Source organism: Pundamilia nyererei, unplaced genomic scaffold (genome assembly GCF_000239375.1).
Source record: "Pundamilia nyererei isolate P.nyererei 1_Seehausen unplaced genomic scaffold, PunNye1.0 scaffold00002, whole genome shotgun sequence".
Taxonomy (NCBI): Eukaryota; Metazoa; Chordata; class Actinopteri; order Cichliformes; family Cichlidae; genus Pundamilia; species Pundamilia nyererei.
In genome coordinates, this window is record NW_005187403.1 from 102,257 (window position 1) to 124,924 (window position 22,668).

General features: G+C 38.2%; 2 protein-coding genes across 4 annotated transcripts in view; both read right to left on the reverse strand.

The window, feature by feature from the left end:
• Nucleotides 1-201: 201 nt before the first annotated feature.
• On the reverse strand, nt 202-6,349 carry LOC102209390 (SEC14-like protein 2). Of its 2 annotated transcripts, none has more exons than XM_005720000.1 (11): nt 6,332-6,349; nt 4,963-5,006; nt 4,021-4,083; nt 3,685-3,873; nt 3,510-3,605; nt 3,369-3,429; nt 3,202-3,285; nt 2,223-2,329; nt 1,990-2,129; nt 1,664-1,833; nt 202-610 (listed from the first exon to the last, which is right to left on the reverse strand). In XM_005720000.1, exons 2-11 carry the CDS (start codon nt 4,972-4,974, stop codon nt 480-482), a joined length of 1,053 nt encoding a protein of 350 aa, XP_005720057.1. In that variant the 5' UTR covers nt 4,975-5,006; nt 6,332-6,349; the 3' UTR covers nt 202-479. The 2 variants fall into 2 exon arrangements, with proteins under 2 accessions (XP_005720057.1, XP_005720058.1); XM_005720001.1 differs by lacking the exon at nt 6,332-6,349 and adding an exon at nt 6,127-6,144.
• Nucleotides 6,350-16,939: 10,590 nt separating this feature from the next.
• zfyve16 (zinc finger, FYVE domain containing 16) overlaps nt 16,940-22,668 on the reverse strand; it is a 34,510-nt gene continuing 28,781 nt past the window's right edge. For both annotated transcript variants that reach the window (XM_013909952.1, XM_005720003.1), the window contains 6 exons: nt 22,421-22,571; nt 22,223-22,303; nt 21,973-22,135; nt 21,721-21,826; nt 21,406-21,582; nt 16,940-19,978 (listed from right to left, as the gene is read on the reverse strand). In XM_013909952.1, coding sequence (XP_013765406.1) covers nt 19,802-19,978; nt 21,406-21,582; nt 21,721-21,826; nt 21,973-22,135; nt 22,223-22,303; nt 22,421-22,571 — 855 coding nt within the window. In that variant the 3' untranslated portion in view covers nt 16,940-19,801. The remainder of the gene's footprint in view (nt 19,979-21,405; nt 21,583-21,720; nt 21,827-21,972; nt 22,136-22,222; nt 22,304-22,420; nt 22,572-22,668) is intronic.

The following is a 22,668-nucleotide window of genomic DNA, read 5'->3' on the forward strand; positions in this document are numbered from 1 at the left end:
CAAAATGGGGCTGAACCCCCCCCCCCCGATAATTCCCTTGAGAGGGGGTAGATACCAAAAACAGAGCTCAAAATGAATCAGATGTATACAAAAACATCTCCAAATACATGATCATCTTGGTCTGACTGGTGATGTTGTTAATAACATGTGTTCACAAACTTTTTTTTTTTGCTGATTCAAAGTGACCAGTAAAATCAGTTATCATGGGTTGTTTAGCAATTAGTCAGGTAAACTTCAAGTTTTAATCAGTGAAAAGTTCTATAAAGATAAAGAAAGCTGCAGATTCAGCTGTGACTCCCAAATTCAGCCTGGTTTTAATTCACTTCGTAATAAAATTACAACAAATGTATGCATGTGTGTATCATGAATTCATACATACTGAACACAGTGGAAGAAGTGGAGGTAATTTAGCCCCGATGGGATGACATAGCTAACTAGTAACAAAGATCAGAACTGTGTCCTCTCAGCTGTGGGTGTCCTCACTGTAGCCTTCCATCACCACTGCTGCGTGGATATTGCATCAGAACATCTGCCGGTGGAATAACTTCAACCTTGTATCTCACTTTCTTGGACTGAAGGATGCTGTAGCTGTTATCAAAACACAGCACATCTGCACAAAGCAAAGGATACAGTCACTAACAGCTAAGAAAAGCTATCATCCTGTAAACACATAAAATACTTTATTGATCCCACAAGGGAAATCACCGCGTTACAGCTACACTTCTAAATCACTCTATAAATGTGACAGGTTGTGTTTTAATAAGAATTTTGTTGATTCTGAATATGTGAACACCCTATAGCATCCAAAGAAGAGCTAGCCTTTTGCTACATTCTCTGTCCAGATGATCCCTCACTGCTTTCACATAAAGGTCATACTGGATTAGCGAGAGCCTTCACTGTATTATGACTGTAAGACACTCACTGTTGTACCTCTGTCCTGATATCAATGACAATTTAAACCAAAATTTCACATCTGGAGTAATCACTACATAACATTTATTGGCACTTGATTTTCAGTCCAGTTTTTATGTAATTTGATATACTTCAACTTCTCAACTGCTGTACGTAATTTTTTTTTAGGTCTGCCACATTTTCTTTTGTCCTCCACTTGACAGTTTCCTCACATTTTCTAAGGACCCACTGCATACAATGTTGAGATATGCCAAGTTTTTGGCCAATAGCTCTTTGGGAATCACCTTGTTAGTGCAAAAGTACTATTGTATGCCTATTAAACTGTTATCTTTGGTGGTTTGAAAGGCAGTCTGACATTTAGCTAAGGAAAAGGGAATAAATTATGTGCTTTGTGTTTTTACAACAGGCTGCTAGTAACGAGGTACGTAAAGTTACAATTTAAAATTGAATTTAAGTTATCCGTTATGTCCCTTGAGTTAGGAGCCTTGAATATGCTTAAATGATTCACATGTCAATTGTTAAAGTGCCTCAACAAACAAACAAAAAGGATTCCTATATAAACGGTCTTTGACTAGAGTTTGAAAGATCTTTAGAAAGCTGGAGGACTGTTGCTCAAGTCCACTTAAAGAAAAAATAACAAGAAAGTCTGGCGCATTGGAAGCAAAATGAAATGAGCAATTTTCATTGTTACAGACTAATTCTGCAGACATTACTGCAAAAGTACCTGTACACACAGCTGTGAGTTACTTACAGACTCCAGGCTCAGGACAGGTGAGGCAGCTATCTTCAGGGACCAAGTGTGCATTGTAGCGCTCGCTGGGTAGAACTTGCTGCATTTCAGCTATCTTCTGTTGGCTGCCCTCTTTAGTCCTCTTGTACACTCCAAACCCAATATCTGCTCCATCACTGGCAAACTGCCACCTGACAAGCAATAATGAATTCATCATGAGTGGCAGCTTTAGTATTTTTTTTTTTAAATTTTATTTTATTTTAAAGTCTATATCACTAAATCACCACAAACACACACTACAAGTCAGTGATTCATTGTTCTGAGAACACAGAATAAACCTGCTGTACCTCAGGAGGCTGCTGGCTGCAGGAACATCATACTCCAGCTGGATGACAGAGCCACGGCTGATGGTCACACTTTTGTTATACTGAACCTTCACTGAATCCTGCACATAGTAGGACTTGGGAACTGTACCACCAAAATTGATCTGCAACCACAATACACAAAAACACGCATCACTTTAGTCTCCAATTTTAGAGGAACAGCATTGTATTTAATCAGTCTTTCCCTCTGTTCTCACCATGGTTCTGCAGTGGGGGTCTCCATCAGGGTCAGTCAGAGTTCCTCCATACACCACTGGAAGCTGATCTGGGTCAATATGTTCACGTAGCACTTCTTGCCAGTTACCTGTAAACACAATATTGTAATTTAAAACTTTTTAGTTTAATAAGACTGCTTTGTTTCATGACCTTAGTTCCTTTATAGGTTGACATTTGTGTAGATGAAAAGAGTAAAATTATAAACTCTAAATAGTAAATATAAGAAAGACTGCATATTGACTATAGGGGTCAGGTGCAATGTGTGCCAGGTAGCACAGAAGCCCTGGTGGATCGATCCCCAGCTACCAAAATTGGGACATGGGATGTCAACTCTCTGGCGGGGAAGGAGCCCACCAGAGATTCGTCCCAGCTCATCCTCATGAGATATAGTTGGGCTCACCTCAACGCACGGCTTGGGCTGTAGAACCAGTCTCCTGGAGCCGGGATGGACTCTGTGTTAGTCTAGAGTTGCCCTGGGTGAGAGGCATAATTGGGAGGAATGGCCTCCTGGATCTGAACCCAAGCTGTGTTTTATTGTTGGATTTCTGTGCAAACCACAGTTTGTCCAAAACAAACACCATGTTTTAGCATAAGTTAAAACATGGTGGTCCACATGGCACCAGGAAGCTCTAGGCAGTAGGTCGATGATCGATTTTATAATTGTATCACCAGACCTGCGGTCATTCAGTCCTTATAGAAACATTGCAAGAGCTTGGTCCGCATAGCCGGCGATAAGTTCATGATGATCTCCGCCAGGGCTGCCCTTTGTCATCCATTCTGTTTGTAATTTTTATGGACAGAATTTCTAGACGTAGCCAAGTAATGGAAGGCTTTCACATGGGTGGTCTCAGAATCCCGTTTCTGCTTTTTGCAAGTACTTTGTCACTTCAGCATGCTAATGTTAGCATCAAGATCAAGTAAAGACTCAGAAAACACTGGGATAAAGAAAAGTTGTCTTACTTCCTAAAACAATGATCTTGCGCCGTGTTTCCTCACACAGAAAGTGTTTGATCAGGTTGTAGGCCACAGGAAACATTTTGGGCGCTGCAGCAAAAGATACAAATTATCAACCAAAATTCTGAAACAGAACGTGGAAATCAAATATGCAGACAAATGGTCTTATGTACCTTTGATGAGAAACACCCTCTTCAAGCCTTCAGGATAGTTGTCTTCAAACATGGTGAGGATCTACATGGCCGAAAGCAGTAATGACACATAGATGTTTTGTGTGTATGAGTGGGTGATTGTTACAAAAGCTGATAACAAACCTCTCCATAGGTCTCAATAGCAGGTTTCCAAATGTGCTTCAATCCAAGTCCTTCACAGTCATAGATTAGAGTGATGGATTCAATGTACTTCCCCAACTGAGAGAGAGACACAGTAACATTAGAAGAGACGAGCAGAGAGGAGTGGAAAGGGAAGAACAGAGAACTCCTGGCTGACCTTTTCAGACTGTTTTTGACATTCCTGCCGTAGCATCTCTGTGTTTTGGATCTTAGTCTTCAGGAAGTCCTGTTTGGTGGCTGACATCAGCAGACCTTTAGGATCCAGAGGGCCAATCACATCGTACCAGACTGGACTTCCCTCACGGTCATAGCCACACATCCCTCCAGATACATACTTCTCAATCACCTGAGAGATGGATTCATAAAGAAAAAAAATGTGACCTTCAAAAACTAAAGAGTCTGAAAGACTGCTCATTTAACAACAGTCCCCTTCATCCTCACTTCAGACTACTTTTACACAAATATTAGCAAAAAAGAAAATGCAGTAGGTTACCTCTGGAGGTTTCCAGTCAGATAGGATGGTGTCTACTTTCATCTGTTCCCTAAACACCACATGCTGCAGAGGTCGAAGACAACAGGGCTGGGTAAGTTAAAGACTAAAGCTTACAAAAACCAGGCAAACACAGAGTAATGTGTTTCCCCACAAATGCTCCAGCTGTCAAAGACACTCTGTAGCTATTATTCTAGAAATGATTTCATGTTTTGAAATGGAAGAAGCTTTTTTCATGCTTTACTTTATTTTCTGTTTCATATACACAGTATATACTGTTACAATGGTTGGCTGCTTATATTAAATATGTCTAGAATTTCAGACAAAGAGTCCATTAAGTAACCTCAGTGAAAGCAGAATGTTTAGAACAGTCTGAGGGCAGAGCATTGTGCTCACTAAGTTTTTCCACTCTTGGATTTGTTTGATGTCAGTGAGAGCAGATATCACTAATATGATCATCTCAACTACACAGTTCTGGTTGTGTATTTCATAAGCCCAACTCACCTGTGCCTTTATCACTTTATCACTCAGCCAATCACAATGAGGATTATTTTAAACTGTGAATTCTGAAAAGATATATAGCTGGAAATATGTGCACTAGGTTCCCTAAAACTATAGGCATAAAGTCTGATCCATTAATTCCATGAATTTACTTTACTATACATTGTCCTATATTACTTTGTCCTTGAACATGAAAAGAGTCACTAACTAAATTCCCTAGAAAGAGGGCCACAAATCAAACACTGGATTAATCTTTAACATTGCACTGTGTTATATAAACTCGTCATTTTATGTAATATCTAAAAGGTAAATACAGTTTTAATGGATTTAATACATTTAGTACAGAGATTTGAAAAGCAGCACCAGGTAGAAATACGTGTTGGGTGTTAGTTGGGTACTTGAAGAGCAAACAGGCTCTCACCGTCTGAACAACACAGAACTTACCTTCCTGATCATGCTTTCAGCTTTGTGAACATTGAAGCTACGGGCTGGAAAAAAGAAAATAAAAAAATCCCACATTAGACACATACAATCAAACATGACAACGCCACTTCTGTAACACTGAAATGCCAGGTTACTGTGAGACACTATGAGAAGACACCATCTTCTGGGAAAATAAAATACCCATTTTAACTAAGAACAAAGAAAATACATTTCTTCCTTTATAGTTTTTTTTTTTTTAATTTGGTTTGTGGTTGCCAATTTATTACTTTTTAAATGGAAAACTATAGGACACCTGAAAAGAAATCTTTCTTCACCCTCCCCTTTTTTCTCAAACATCTCAACAAATCACCACCAAAAGATAAAGAAAAAAATGTTTTCAAAAAGAATCCTTAAAAAGTTAGCCATGATACTATCCAAGCAATATTAAACATTTTAATACAAATAATTAGCCCTTTAAGTAGATTGATCATGATTGCATACAGAAGAGGAAAGTAAACTTAAAAGACCATCAACAATATCTGATGATCATAAAACAGAAACCTTATGATACTTTTTTTTTTTTACTCAAGCAAAGAGACTGGCCAAGGTTAACACAAATATTGAACTGCAGACACAGAGACCCCGTTTATCTGAGTCCCTCTGAACTATGGACCTTTAAACAGCTGAGTGAACAGACAGGGCCCTGCATTATTGATCAGACCATAAATCACCTAAGTCACTGATTCAAAATGCCGTTACAGTATCTCCAACCAAGAAAAGACTGTTTCTGAGCATTTGTGCTCTCTGTTCAGAAAGATCTGAAATAGTCAGAGCTGACTTTTGCTAGAAAAGTGTCTTCTTTCAAACATTTTACCCTATTATTAGCTTCAACAGGGAAATTAATTGGTGTTGTGTGTCTTTTAGTTAGTTTCTTTGTCAGATTATTTAAAAAAATTATAATAAAAAAAGGTTTGAATAACAATGTGACTTTTGGACGCAATCCTAATCAACAAATTCACCAAAGATTTATTTACCATTTTTGAAATACATATCAAATTGAAATAAGCAAAATTGTGAGACATTTTCTTGAGGTTGTCAAGAACATATCACAGGCTTTCAGATCCAGATGTTCTCCTGGATTCAGGGAATCAATTCATGCGTGGTGTGGAGTGAGGGAATTTAGACCTTGATGGTAATATGCAGTGTCAGACTGCTGTTGTTGTAGAACTGTTCTGGTTTCTGTTGAAGCATCGTCCAGCACCCATGTACACATGTACAATGGGTGCTGTAGTTGGTGAAAGGTGAAAACAACAAACGAGCATTCTAATCTGTGTCTAACTTTCTAAACCAGATCACCCAGACTGCAATCTGTTCTTCACTCGAACCATACCTTAACCCAGGGGTGCCCAATCCCGGTCCTCGAGAGCTACCGTCCTGCAGCTTTTAGATGCATCCTTGTTCCCACACACCCGAATCAAATGAATGGCTTGTTATCAGGCCTTTGCCAAACATGATGGCATGCTGAAGAGGTAATCAAACCATTTGATTCAGCTGTGTTGGAGTAGGGCTGCATCTAAAAGCTGCAGGATAGTAGCTCTTGAGGACTGGGATTGGGCAGCCCTGCCTTAAACTAATCAGTCAAACTCTAATGTATAGTCTGATGTGTTCTTTCACATGGTAGCATCATGGAGTGAATGCACTGACCAGCTGACATGATACTTTTACTGCAGTTTACAATTTGACAAAACTAAAGCTAGTGTCAAGTTTCAAAATGATTAGAAACTATGTCAGATTCTCGCAGGGACTGCCCTCAAAGCTCTACCTATTTCATGATACTTCATAAAGATTTAGAACTCAGTTTGACTTTTGTGTTGTTAAATACAGGAAGACAAAAAATATCAGTCTTTTTAAAAATCACCAGGACAACTTAATTAAATTGTAGCTCAGCTGAAACAGCAGCAGTCAGTGCTTTGAAGCTTACTCTTGATCAAGCTTGGAGACCAAGACCAAGTCTGGTTTTGCACAGCAGAAAACAAACATTTACACTGAGAATGGCATTGACTCCATGTTCATTCTCTTTAAACCGTCAGACAAAAGTGATAGGTAAGAAATCAATGATTAACTGAAAGACGACTAAGGCTTTCATAAATAACCTGATTAAAAAAAACAAACAAAGGGCATTGTTGTTACTACACCGCATTTTAGTAGAGAGTGTTATGCCATATATGCCACTTTATATCTCACATAAAAATAGTATATCACAACTTTTTTGGAAGGTAACCTTATCTAACTAAATGCTAAAACATTACATAAGACAACAGGTCACATGTAAAGATGGCAGCCAGTAGGTCATTAGCCTAGCGGAAAGAGAGGCAACAGATGGGGGGGGGGGGGGGGCTGTTTCCCTGAATGCATCATAATGCATCATCCTGCTCTGGTTCAAGTATAAAATATATAGTTAACCTTTTGAAGCAGACACAGAACAGATGCAAGTAGTCAAAAGCAGGACAGTTAATTACTGATCTCTTGTCTTTACATCATCAAATACCAACTAAAGCACAGGATTTTGAGAAAACTGAGCAGCAGAGAACTCAGGCTGAGATTTTTCACTGTCAGCATCTTGGTGTTTAAACTCAGTCATGATTAAAGTTGAGTGGATCTTACTGAGAAACAGAGGGACACTGCAAGCCCAATGGTCAGTTTCACTGTGCTTTATCCTCCCTTTGAACTAAAAGTAAACATCATGATGTGTTCAGTAAGCCTTGAAATTAGCCACTGAAACCACAAACTGTTTACTGAGGTCACAGATCACAAGAGTTGATGAGTCAATAGCTTAGACTTCTTTGAGTCTGACTCAGTAATGGCTCACTGCTGGCCATTAGAAAGAGTCCAGGTTTATCCATGCCCATATTTTATATACATCATGTAGCCTGTCTGTGCTAAGAAGCTGGAGGAGACATGTTCTATCGGAAAGTCTTTTCAAAGTTTGAGCATCATGTTTCAGTTAAAGAGTGCAACAGTGAGCAGTGAGTCTTTACCAGCTTTTATCAGTACAAGAAATTTAAAATGCAGTTCTGTTAAAAACACAAGTGTCTTCGGGACAACATGTTTCATGTCTGTTTTTCTGGGCAGTTTTTCCCTCTTGAGCTGCATGGAATGGAGGGTAAACAAAAGAGTGACATTTGTAGCTACAGCATGTAAATGCACTTCATTTTAATACATGTTTTCCATCAGATTACAGGAAATAAAAAACATTTCAGTCTTTGATACAGACTGAACCCACACTTCAAACATGTAGGTTAAAAAGGTTTTTTGTTTTTTGTCTGTCTTATTTTGCTTTTTTGGGTAGTTTATACCCATTGGGAGTATGTGAGCAGGTTTAAATATCTTTTATTACACGTGCCATGCAGTTAATCCCGATTTAACTACAAATCAGACAATATGCTACATCTATCAGCTGTTTAATCTAAACATTAGTAGGCAAAAGAACATGTAAGCTTTCTTTTTTATTCCCCAAAAATGAAACATCTGAGCACTTGTTCAACAACAAATGAATTCCCTCTGTAAACCCCCCCCCGCCCGTCATTAGCACCTTTGCATTCACAAAAACTAGGTTCAAGACATGCCTAGCTAGCCTAACTAATGCAAATTCTAATGCAACTGACAGCTCAAGTATCAGTTTCAAGTGGTGGATCAGGAGGGCACCAAGAAACCCAAGATGAGTGATTTTTCTTTAAGGTTAGGGAAGCAATTTTTAACCCATTTTGATGGTAGTTTAAAGCTACTGTTTATTAATTGAGCATTCTAGTAATTATTTCATCCTAATCAGGTAGTACTTTTTTCACATTTGGTATTATGTTCATTTGACAGTTCTTTATGATCTTAGTTTCTGTGCTTTATCACTGAAGTAAATGCTTAATAATTAATTAATTTAGTATTTATAAGTATACAAACGTTTACATTCATTCTGCAGTGCTTCTTGGTGTGTGGGTACCAGGAGCTACAGGCTGTTTAACGCATGGAACAAGTTACTCATCAACAGAAACTAATGTCACATGCAAACCACAGAATAATATGCCAGATTAGAAGTTTTCAGAGTGAATGCAGAGTGAATGAGGTCAAATTTCAGGTTGATTTTTACATCAATCTGAAATTTAGATTCAAAATGTAGAAACAGAAAATGTGAAAATTAACAGTTTGGGTCATATTTATTTCAGTCAATCAACTGCAATGTACAAAAAAAAATCAAAATGATTATATGTGCCATATGTGAAAACTGCACATATGGCACATTTTCTTTGACTATTCATGCAAATAAATACATTCAGAATTTATCCTGATACATTTCTATGATAGAAGGGTCCTCTTTTGTTTGAGCCACCACTAACCATGATTCAGTAATATTAATTTGACAGGTTATTCGATAAACTGACTTTCCAAAGAATGGAAAGTCAGTTAATGCAGCCAGAAAAGGTTGTTTGTTTGTTTGTTTTTAAAAACAACAACAACAATGTTTTCTGATGTATATCAGCTCTTCCTGCAGCTGCTCTGCTTGTATGGAAAGAATAGATGGGGATAAAAATCATCACCATTCATTAAACCTTAATAACTGGAAACACAAGCTAGCATAATAAAACTGAAGTTACTTCTAATTTCTGATTTATTACACTTTACATAATCAGTTGCGATAATTGAATTTACTCGAGTACTGTATGAGGTAGGTATATTTCCACATTTAAATTATGTTTACTTCATTTACTCCACTTCCTTTATATAAAATCTTTAATTATTTTTTGTATGTTAGTAAACTTCCTTCCAAGTATAAGCCCATGTGAAAATACTATGTTTCTTTATCTCCAGTCAGGTTTGATTTCTTTTTAGGTCTCACTGGACCCTTAAACACAGCATCAGATAGAATGCAATTCCAATGCTATTCAGAGAAAGGGAGGCCTTCTCCCTCATTCTAAGCTCACATGTTTAATGCATTACTCAATGACTTTTATTTCACTGGCAGTGGAAATTAACAAGAAGACTGATTTAAAACCACCTTATTAAAAGTCTGGAGTCCTTATACCACGCACTTCAGATTCAGATCGTTTAGTAAAATGACACAATAAACTTACTACGTAAAAAGTTTTGCCCCTCTTGTGTTAGAGGCATGAAATTTAATATAATGCAGTATTCCCCCCCCCCCAAAAAAGAAAAGAAAAACTCAAATTTGTAGGCAATAATAGATAATCAACATGAACGCATAGGTTATATTTATGAGATCAGTCCCTTGAAAGAAGTATTCTGCCGATACTGAACCCTCCAGCTCTGGTATGGCTACACTCTTGCACTGAAACTGGATTTAGTTTCATGTTCGGAACAGGTTTGTTTGTTTATTCCTACTCAACTGCTTTAAATATCAGAGTTTACCAGAGACTGAAGGTAGCCTCAGGCATTATAAGGCTGCCAGTATACTTGTAGAGTATAATGGCAGCCATGAAAAGTTCGTGGTATACCACAAGCTTTCATTCTGTGCAAAAATATCCCTTGTTACTGAAATCTTCTAATTTATAGCATTATTAGTTATTTAGCCTCTATATGACGGTCTTTAACAGCTTTTATGCCTGTTAGCTGCCACAAGTACTGATACAGGAAATCTTTAATATGTCACCCAATAGTCCTTACAATACAACATGTCTGCGTAGCAGAGAATCATCTTTTCGCTCACTGTTACAGCAGAGAACAGACGCAAACACAATGCTCTGGCCTCTGTTACGCTGGGCCATCTGATATGTGCTGTTTATATTCATTAAGCCGTTTGAAATCAGATTTTTTCCTTTGTTGATTTTTGAAACATTTTACTTTGTTATTTAATAAATAATTTCATATTTGCATCCGACTTCATCTTTATTTTATTTGAGTCAATTTACTTTGGTTTACGTTTCGTTTTTAACTTTTATTGACCCTCATACCTTTCCACTTATTTTGTTATATGTTTGTTGTGTTTCACTCAACGTTAAGTATCTTATCTTTCTTATCTTAAGATAGTTACAGCTTCTCAACACACCTGAACAGTGAGAATGCACACTTCATATCAGGGTTGGAGTCTGATAAGTAATTGGATTGACAAAGTCATTCTTGTAGTAGGGCAGAAGAATAAATTAACAGTAAGTGGCAATATTTAAGCACTTTCATTGAAATATTTGTAAATACACAGAACACTAACATATATGAAATATGTGTCAAAGTAAAACCGATTTATTAAACATATGGCAGCCTCTTTAAAAGAGAGACTGGCATACATTTAGTGTACTGAATCGAAGATCTCCCCTTTCCACGTGATTTTTTTGTTGTTAATTGTCACTCATCTTTTCCAGCTGGTTCTGTTTTTTTAAATTCGTCTTTAGTCACTCTAGACTTGGGTGATTGTTGCTATAAACAGGTGGTTTCAGTGTGTGTTGTACATAAATGCAAGTCTCACCTCTGAGCCAGCGCAGGAGGTAGTGATCATGCTGCGCAGGCAAGCTTGGAAGGATGTCCTGAATCCTCTCCCGAAACTGGAAGTGAGAGAACCAGAGAGAAGACAAAGTTATTTTATTATTTAAGGAACAGTTTTACATTTGCAGAATTAGACTTGGTCGCTTTATTGCAAAGTAAGAGAGGTTTGATACCACTCTCATGTCTGTACATAACAGTGTGCAATCACAGGCAATCAAATATATGTTGGTCATACAAATATATGAAACTACAACCAGGAGATACCTAGCTTATAATAAAGACTGTTAATGGCCCAAAAAGTACTAACTTGGCCTCATCACTTCAAGCTACAAAATGATTTTTTATTTATTTGTAGTTTCAATTTATTCAAAAAGAGAATAAACTTTCCTCTAGGCTTAACCCACCACCCTAAATTTATGTTACAAGACAAGACATTAACATAAAGTGGTGTGTTTCGTTGTGTGGGAAAAAAAAGATACACCCCAGTAAACTCACAGCATAATATCAACCAATTTTGATGAGACCAAAGACCAGTGTCAATGAGTTACTGCATATGACACTACCTCAAGCCCACAGATACAACAATTTGATAGATAAGAACAATTAAACCATTCAACTGAACATATATATCTGCATAACGTTAATTGTAAATGTCTTACCTCGGCTAAAATCTCAGCCTGCTTTGAGCTCAGGTCTCCTATTCGTCCACTCATCTCTGTGACCTTGTGTGTTTAATGGAAGCAGCCTATGTGAATGAACAGCACTTGGGGAAAATTGAGATAGAATAGTAAAAAAGCCACACCCCCTCACACACACACACACACACACCGACCCATCCCTACACAGAGATCTGCCCACACACCAAACACTCACACAAATAGGTGGACTTTCATCTTTTAGCTTAAAGATCTGTTTATATTTTGTCACCTTGTGAAACCTGATTGCAGGTGAGGCATTCAAAAAGGCTCGCATTACTGCACAATGAGCAACCCCCAAATAATCCTGTAACTTAATTATACAGGGCATGCCCATTTATCAGTGTAATCCTTTTAATGTTGCTACTTTGATTTGCTTCATACACTGCTGGGTAGCTTGTACATTTCCCCCAGGGATCAATAAAATTTGATAATACGCCATGTTTTTAATGATAATCATTAAAAATTATACAAACTTAATTAAAGAATTAAGTTTGTATAATTATGTAAGAATTATGTAATATGTTATAATGCAATAAAAGTAACAGAGATAAAATGCTTTTATTCTATAGAAAAAGTGCAAAAAACCCCACCAGTTTAAGTCTAGTGCAGACTGAATGTGCTTTTATTCTATTAACCAAGTCTCCCTTTTTTATTGTTGTTATTTGGCATGTGTTATGTCATCGGACAGTATTGTCTCATTTATACTGTGTAAATGGCCTGTATTTGTATAGCGCTTTACTAGTCCCTAAGGACCCCAAAGCGCTTTACATATCCAGTCATCCACCCATTCACGCACACATTCACACACACTCACACACACTGTGTAGTTTTATGTGATCTATAAGTGTAATTTGGGAGTTTTGCTAAAATGCTTTAGATTTTGTTGACCATCACATTGTGCTCAATCGACTGAGATACTGTGTGTACAGGGGTTTGGCTTTTGCGGTGGTTTTATTTATCTAAATGACCCTTTTCTGTGGCTGCTTCCAAGTAAAGCTCCTCTTCCACTTCTCCCTATGGTGTACCTCAAGGTTCTGTTTTGAGGCCTTAAAGGTCTCTGTTATATCTGAATCTCTTCAGCTGATACTTGCTTGTTTGTTCTCAACTGAATGAAGTTAAAACAGAAGTCATTGTTTCTTCCCCTGACAGATTTGTGGGCAGGGATGGAATGACTAACAGGGAGAGTCGGGTGAATACCCGATAAACTAGTTCACTTTCACCTCGCTTTTGGGCCAGTTCAATAAGGCCCATAAGTGCAACTCTTCCAAGTGCTCACTTATCACACCATTGCTAATTAAGTTACACCAAATCCCCATTAACTTTGGAGTTCACTTTAATACTTTAATACACGGGCGACCGTGGCTCAGGGGGTTGGGAAGCGTATCTGTAACCGGAAGGTCGCCGGTTCGATCCCTGGGCTCTCTGTCCTGGTCGTTGTGTCCTTGGGCAAGACACCTACCGCCTACTGGTGTTGGCCAGAGGGGCCGATGGCGCGAAATGGCAGCCTCGCTTCTGTCAGTCTGTCCCAGGGCAGCTGTGGCTACAACCGTAGCTTGCCTCCACCAGTGTATGAATGCGAGAGTGAATGAATAGCGGCATTGTAAAGCGCTTTGGGTGCCTTGAAAAGCGCTATATAAATCCAATCCATTATTAATATTGGGGCTTTGAATTTTAGAGCTTTGTATAGACATGCACCAGTGTACATCGGAAAACTTTTACATATATACAGTACATCCCCAGCATATGATCAGGGCCTGGCTGTGCAGCATACAACAGTGGCGAGTCTGTGGGCCTGACTCTGTGAAGCAAGTGGAAACTCCAGTTAAATATTTTATTTATTTATTTTTTTTAACTTTCAGAAAGATAACAGGCAGGTTGAGTTTTGTTTTTTCATAAAATTCTTTTATTCTTTAAATACACAGGCTATTCAGAAACTGGTTAGGATGCAGACCGCAGGGTCCTCAAAAAGTAAAGCTGGTCTTATGAATAAATGGATGATTTACAAAAACTTACATCAAATCAATCAATACTTCTCATTTTCACACAGTGGAAGGTTGTTTTAACGAAAGAGAAAGAAATTTGAATAATTTGCCTCCCAAAATACTTCTCAAAATGGACATGTTCTCGTCCCAAAATCCAAAGCTATTAGGCTTTGGACTGTGGAAGGAGAACATGTCCATTTTGTAATGGAGGGGAAAAAAGGTGGACTTTGTAAAAATCAATAAGTTTTACATAAACCACTGCCGTACGTTTCAGAGATGTTTGCACGGCAGTATAAACGGCACAATTTCCCCTCATACCCACTTTCTACATCAGAATCAAAACTCACATTTTTCATTTTTCAAACTACTCAATAACAACAACAATAATAATAATGATGATAATGGTGGTAATGGTAATAATAACAACTTTAGATAATCCACCATAAAGAACAAAAGCGGCTTTAGGTGGAAAATAGTAAGTCTTTGTGAGCTCCTGATTAAAGTGTGGTTGGTGTTTAGTAAAGGACCTTAAATACAGATTCAATATAAATACAGATTCAGACTCAGCTTATTCAGTCCACTGAACACATTTCGTTTGCATAGGTTTTTTACAGGTCAGATTTATAGCCAATCTAAATCTTTGGACAACCTTTTATGTTAGCAGAAAACATCATCTGCAGATTAGGTGTACATAAATGCAGTTTTCAGGCAATAGATCACAGCCTCTCCAAAGGGTGAGAGATTTCTACTGAAGCTAGAAAGCCTCCCAATTTAACATTCAGTCATTGCATGCATGGCTAAAAATCAACACAGTCAGTTACGGCAGTTGACCTTTCTAGTGTTTAATAAACATCTCACATGGAGAAGTTAATCAACAACTCACAGATTTCAGTGATTAAAAAAAAACTCTATAAACCTTCATACATCTAGAAGACTGCAATCAACCTGGAGGTTTACAAGTCTTTACACGAGTATTCATAATAACGCAGTTGTTGCTAAGAATTAGAGCACGACTTGCAGAAGAGTTCATAACTAAGCTCAGTATTCAGATTTTTACCAAAAACATTCATGTCAAACGAAAGCGCTTCATGTATTTTGAGATTAGATATTTCCACCTTCTAACAATTAATTCATTTCTTGATTTGTTTCTCCTCTCAAACAGCTTGCTACACAAACTGCAGAATTAATGTAGCCAACCTTCTATCAAAAATATTAACTTTTTTTTCTTTTATACCAACATTTCAAAAATAACTTTTAATATTTAAAAAATGCACAAGGTTTGATACAATCTCTATGTGTACAGGATATCATCTATACATTTGGGAAAAAAGTCCTGACTGAAAAGTGAGATGAGATGCGACACAATGCACTTTGCCCTAAAAAACAAAACAAAACAAACAAACTCAGACCTAGCTTTAGACAAATGGAGGCTGCAAAACACTGCTACAAACAGTGGACACAAAAGTGAATGCATTTTACAGGGACATAACATCTGTGTACTCTGAGTTTCAGGAGCATTTATTATTCCGACTCATAAGAGATAACTGCCAGTTTGGATCCAGAAATATCATTACCGAGAAAAAAAAAAAGGTTTGGTTTGACAGATTGCCTTCAGGCATCTGTCAAACCAAACCTTTTTTTTTCTAACACATCAGCACACTGATATTTATAAAGTGCCTAAAGCTGTTATAGAGACATTAAATAATGCTAAAATATGAACCCAGTATAAAACAGCTCCTACTCCAATCAATAAACTGAGGAAATTAGCTTTTTTTGTCCTTCTGCACAAAACCTGGATGAGAAGATTGATACCACTCTTATATTTGTGTGTTAATTTTAAACTAAAGCCACAAAGCTGCTAGATGACACTTGAATTTAGACTGGAAACCACCGTCGTGTCTCAGTTCTTGGCTACTTGAATGATAGAAAAGGACCACCAAACAAGATTCAGCCAGCAGGAGGCTGTAATCATCAGTACTAATGATAGTGGCTTTGCTAGCTTACTAGCTAACAGCAGCAGACAGCAAATTGTACAAATGGGTGGTCAGAGGCAGAACAAGTTTAGAACATGCAGTAAATCGCGGGACAACCGGAGTCTAACATTCAGAATGTCATTTCATTTAAGAGCAGAACGTGACATGTCCATTTGATAATTAATCAGTCCAAACTTACACACTAGACAAGTCAGCATGTAGTAGTAGTTTTAGTACTACATGAAGTGAACTAATATTATGAACGAAATTGAGACAAAGCATAGGAATTATTTATTTTAAAAGAAATGGTCAATAGAGAATTAGCTCTGAAAAGTTGGGCCAATAACAACACTTAAAAATAATAATTTGGCTGATAATTAAAATGTTATTGTTCTGCCTTTTCTGCAACAGAAACCAAAGTCTTCATTAGAACAAAATAACCAGTTGTTTCAGCATCTTATAGTCGGCACAGAATTAAGGTGACAATACTTGAGTGTGTCACTGCTATTGTTACCTGTCACTGAATGTGTCAGTCAATGGCAGCCATTAAGTCTGATGTTAGCTGGTAAAGACAATTAGCTGCTCTATCCATGTAAACAGACTAAAAACCAACCACCAATTAACTCAATTAACTCCAGTGGTTTTCATCCTTCTTTCTAAACATCAAACAAAATATACAGAATAATTTGTAAGCTTTGATGGTTCTTGAAGGCTGAATGAGGCCAGGCTACACAGTTTCACCCGTTTCTACCCATCACACTGAACTAAGCTAAGCTAATTCGTGAACATAGACTATATAAAAGATAGAGGTAGCCTCTGGGCTTGTAAAGTGGAGCCAATGTGGAAGAGCTTTAACTCTGAATTTCTATAAATGGCCAACAGGAGGCGACCAGACTGAATAGCAATAGTTTCAGTCTGATCCATCCATCACGCCTTACATCCAATTCAAAAACACTACAATGCTCACAATGAAAACAGGCACCTTCAGTCCCACATAACTGGTGACATTACTGTGGCCAATTCCATTGCTTATATACAATCTGTGTTAGTGACTTGATAATAGTGTAATCAATCTTCTCATCTGAAAGAATCATCTTCATTTTTTTAAATAACTAGTAAAAGTTGTGAGATGAACTGAATGAAAGAGTTCTCATTAGCTGTGCAAAAACAACATTTAACTGAGACTGAAGCAGATAACGTAAAACATCTTAAAGGAGAAAATAATCATTAGTATTTTGTGTTTGATCTGGCAAGAAGTCATCAACACTGAAAGAGCATCTCTGTGAAAAACCGGAGGGATTTTTTTGTTTTAACTCCCCTGACTGGACATTTTCATCCAGAAGCAGAGTGTGTACAATTAATATAGCATCCTCTTTGTTAAATTTACACCTCCTTCTGAGAAATAAAAACTGTCGGGATTTACATCATCTTTTCTTTTGTAAGATCTCAGTGTGAAATGAAACCTCAGTGTGAAGATGGATGATCAAATAATAATGGAAAGATTTTAAGACAAACATACTATTGGATCAATTTTGTGCCAGCAGGATGATGGAAACAGAAACTAAAGCTCTGAGAAGAGCTACACCTGCAAGCTCAGTAATGAGCAGCTTTAATGTCAGCTACTCAACAAGAAAGATATATTCGACTACAAGAGAATATTTTAACCCCTCACCTCCACCAGTTGTAATACTATTATCCAAATAGTTCTGTAGTTTCATCAAGGTCAGTAGGTCAACACTCTTAATCCTGCCAAAATATACCTGTCATATGTTCACTTTTTAGGAATTAAAAAAACATTTGTAAAGTTCCAGACGCAAGCTTCAGCCATGTTACTGACACACACACTGGGCCTCATGCAGGAAAGACTCACTCCCACAGGTTTGTTTCCATCACTCTCATTGCCTGTAAGGAAAGTGTGGCCTTATAATTACGAATTATAATTGACAGAATAAATAAATCCTTGATTATTGCTGCTGTTGTACAACCAGGGCTCAGAGAAATGTTTTTCAGATGCTTTCAGTTGAGAGGATTACAAAGTGTCATCTAGACACTGAGCTAGCCAAACATCTGGGCAGCTCAGTTGAGCTAACCGTTTACACTGGTGAGGCTGCCTCCCCTGAATGAGTTGCATCCTGCACTTTTGTCGTGTGAAATTCATGTATATTCTAGACCTGTTGTTTAATGTAGTGCACAGTCTCTGCTTTTATCCACATTGGAATGTGTTTCTTTGACTTTGATTTTTTGTCATAATGGCTGTCGTTTTTCTTTTAAGTCTGACATTTTATTGGCGAATATAAGATCGGTAACTTGTACACGTTATTCACTGTCAGCTTGTTAGGTTGTTGTGCATCAACGATTAGTTGTTGTGTAACACTTAACTGACAATAAATAAAGCAGAACAAGTAACAAAGCATGACAGGTCTAGATGTCAATTAAACCAGTGATTCTGTCACACAAAATGAACACACTTAAGCATTATGTAAAAACTCAATAATTGTTAACAGTTAACAATTATATGTCAATTATATTTGACATATAATTTAACATATAAATTATATGTCAAATATAATTTAAATGAAAACAAATACATAAATGAAAAAAGGGGAGAGTCGTGAGAGTACCAGAGTGTTTTAGTAGGCAGCTGGGAAATAATTGGGAGTTGTTTTTAACATAAAGCTAAAATTAGCATCACTGGTCCATGCCATGCTGGTTGGGAGATTGTTGCTGCAAATGGGGCAGGGAGCAGCAGTGGATGTGTGTGCACCAAGATACCTGCATAGCAGTTACATTGTGAGTGGAAGAGAGCTGAAGCCTCTGCTATCCAACTGTTACTTGTTGCAGAAGGCAGACTCAATTGAGGGGAAAAAAAAAACAAACCAGACCCTGAGCAATATAGACATAGGCGATTGTTAATCCTCCCTGTAGATAGACCTTGTTGATCAAACACTCTACTTTTCTTAGCTTGAGTTGAGTTAAACCGGGAGAAACTCTGGGCACGTGGATAGGGGTCCTTTAGAGCAGTGCACTGTAATGAAGTTTGGTTTAATTTTTATAAATTATCATTAAATTATGATAAATTATCATTAAAAGGCAAAACTTGGAATTTTAATCAAATATCATTCATCAGCCCAGCCCCAAAAAGGTTTCCTGCAGAAGGCCCATTGTTTTCCTGTGCAGTATCATCACAACCATCATGTCAAATGAGAGCATAGTACCTTGAGAGAAAGTGAGCCCTGTGATGTCTGCATTTAGAACAAGCCAACTATGTATGTCAAGTAGCTCTATAGTAGCACCTGATCACCTGTCTACGCTCATTAATGTCCCTACTTTAATGTAAAAATAATGAGAGCCATTTCCATAGTGTCTGTAGGAAACATTCACTGAGGTACTCCACACTGACAGAGGCCAGCAGGGAGTCTGGAAGGCAGAGCAGAGGAAAGCGCTTTGAATAGTTTGGTTGCTTTTGGTCATGTTGTCATATTTCTTGTTTAGTGTTTGGCTTCTTGTATTAAAGCAGCTTTGGTGAACATGAAACACTCAAAAGTACAATGGCTTCTTAACAGAAGACCATCATCCAATCATTGATCCCTCTAAATCACAAACCTCAGGGTGGAAATGTTTTTCTTCCTGTGTGGGTGGCTGCTGCTCCAGCTGGGAACAAGCATCCTGCCTGAAGCTGCAGCTTTGTTTTTGTTTTTTTGCCTCCAAAACTTTGAGTGTGTCATGGTCTACATGCACATTCAATGGCATGTGTGATATAGAACATGAACTCCATGTCCATGGCAGTCTGTGGCACACTTGCACTCTCCCCATGGATGACAGGGATCAGAGCGCTGTCCATCTCATTCATGTAGCGCTGTGGGAGAAGACTGCCTTTGGAGCCAGCCTGGTACTCCACCTGAGAAAAAACAGTAAAGAAATATTCAAAAGGCTTTAAGTGCTAAACACAATAAATCCAAATAGGGCTGTCACAATACCAGATGTTCACTTCACGATTACTGTGGTCAAAAAACTTCCCAAAACCTATTAGGGGTGCAAAGATACACAAAATTCACGGTTCGGTTCGATACTTTTTTCGAAACAAAAATATGTTCATGCTTTTTTAATTTGTCATTTATTAAAATTATAAATATATATTTTATCTCAAAAGTACAGTTTTTAAATTTAATGTTGCTGAAACAACGAAATAATAATAAAAAAATTAATCTATCTGATCGAGAAATCACTCATCTTTGGAAAAGAGTTTATTACAGAGAAATGGCTCTTTCCAAAATAAAAGCTATACTATACGCTTCTTCTGGGCTATATTCTCAGCAGCATATTAAACATATCAGGTCCCCATAAGGAGAATCATGTGCTAACGGCTGTCTAATGACTCTGGTAAAGTTTGTAGCATGCGTGCTTGTTGTTTTTGTCTGTTTCCACTTGTCTTTGCACTAGGATGCTGTCGGAGTAAATGTGCAGTCATATTCATTTTGTTCCCACTAGTGCTGTCAGGTTAATCTCGTTGAAATGACCTTAACGCCGCAACACGGCAAATCTCCATTAACGAGCTACCCCTGATCGCCCGGGGCTAGACGGCCAACACGTTAACGGGCTAACTGCGCTAACACACTAGTTCCCACCAATGTAATTGAGCATTGCGTGGCACATCCAACATACTGTTTTACTTTAGTCCATGACGCGCTTACCTTCAGGGTCATACGTCACATGAAAACCAAAATAATTCCAAACGCCAGATCTGAATGAGGGTGGGGGAGGTTCAATTTGCCATGTTGCAAGGAGAGCTTAACTTCTGTCTCGCTAGCTTGCCCTGCACTCTTCCTTCTGAAGATGCTCTCTGCGTTGAGCGCTCAGTGGATCTGCGCTCGACAGTGCAGCCTAGGCGGAGTAGTCGAACGCAGATTCACTGAGCGCTCAACACAGACACCATCGTCAGAAGGAAAGTTGATAAAATAAATTACAAATTTTGTATTGTTCGATACATATGTGTACCGAACCGAAAGCACTGTATTGAACGGTTCAATATCGATACGAATATCGTTGCACCCCTAATACATATACACACACGCACACATATGGCTAAACTCAAAACACAAGCATATGAAGGTGGTGAGAAAGTCTGTAACCATAACTGACCAAGAGAATTCAAAAATGACCATTAGAGTGGTGATACTAGTGTGTGATTTTTAAATACAGTCAGTCATCATTAATACATCACTATTGTTGCATCTGCATTTTCAAATACCTTGTAAGACCACTCTGCTAATGCAGAATGGTCTTAAAAAGGTTTTACAATATTAACCTGAATCACTGCTCGTTTACCATGTCAGCCTGTGTCGAGACACACAGTGAGAGTGAGTTGATGCCGCTGGAAGTGAGAACGGCGAGGTGAGGAGTGAGAGCGCTGCAGGTTGCCAACGCTATTTCCTTCTGAAAAACACTGCAGGACGATAAGACAGATGCCAGGTTGCAGTCTGGAGACTTCAGCTGGTAGAATACCTGAACAGAAATACAATTCAGGTCATGCACACATCACGACTTTTAGATGGCTTCAGAACTCAGAATGGAAACCTCATTCAGTTCACAGAAGGTGTCAGATAGGAGCAAACAATTTGATGTGAAAAAAGGAAAAATTACCTCAGTGCATGTAATCAGCCGATTGTCTGACTCAAACTCAGTGTCTTGTTGCATCCTCACACTACACACTCCATCTAGGGATCTTCCATCAACTCCACTAGTTTTGCTGCAGGAATACAAATGCACAGGGTCACAGTAGAAAGTACTGTTTTCCCAGAGATTTAAACTGCATCGTGTTTTAGTTAAAATATGATCAAATACTGGCATTGGCAAACACATACACACATGGAGTAAATCATTGCGTGCAGTTACCCTGTGTTGACAGGTGGATTCCACTCCACCCAGCGGACAGTCACATTCTCTCTGAGCTGCTCATCATTAATCTTGCCACAGGGTATGTGGAAGTTTGTCTGCTCCCTGAGGGCAGAGCGAAGAGATTCCATGGTCTCTGGAGGGATTTGCACCATCAACCCATCTGGTAAAAACAAAACAATTGACTAGTCTGGCCCAGCAATAACAGAATGGACATAAGTATTTCAGAGCCAACAACCAGTCACAGTACCTTCTACAATGCTGGACTTTGCAATGAAACCTGAGGAGGCTTTAAGTGCTCCATTGAACACCACAAAACTGGCCCCAGTGACTGTAACAAAACACAAACCCCCAGAAGTTCATATATGCATGGTACAACAAAATGCTTGCCTCTAATGTTTTATTTTTCAAAAATAGAGGAGTATGGAGCATTTCTAAGGACACTCACCTGTCCGAGACTTCCCAGGCATGCTGTTGGCCTGGGTTTGGTAATTTCCCTCCTCATTCTGGTAACAGACCAGGTGAGAGTCGGCCTCCGAGCTGAATCTTGCTCCAATGCTGATGACATGTTCATTGGATGCATTTATCACCTTCTGCACCTGAAAAATACAGAAAAATATACATTTCTGTACAACACTGCTGTGTGCCAACTTTTGCTTTATTTACTTATTATTTTTACATGCATACATTGTTTGA

Coding starts and splice junctions, on each gene's coding strand:
- LOC102209390 (XM_005720000.1), bottom strand. Junction 3,606..3,684: donor GTCAAAAACAGTCTGAAAAG/GTCAGCCAGGAG, acceptor TCTCTCTCTCAG/TTGGGGAAGTACATTGAATC. Junction 2,130..2,222: donor ACCCCCACTGCAGAACCATG/GTGAGAACAGAG, acceptor TTGTGGTTGCAG/ATCAATTTTGGTGGTACAGT.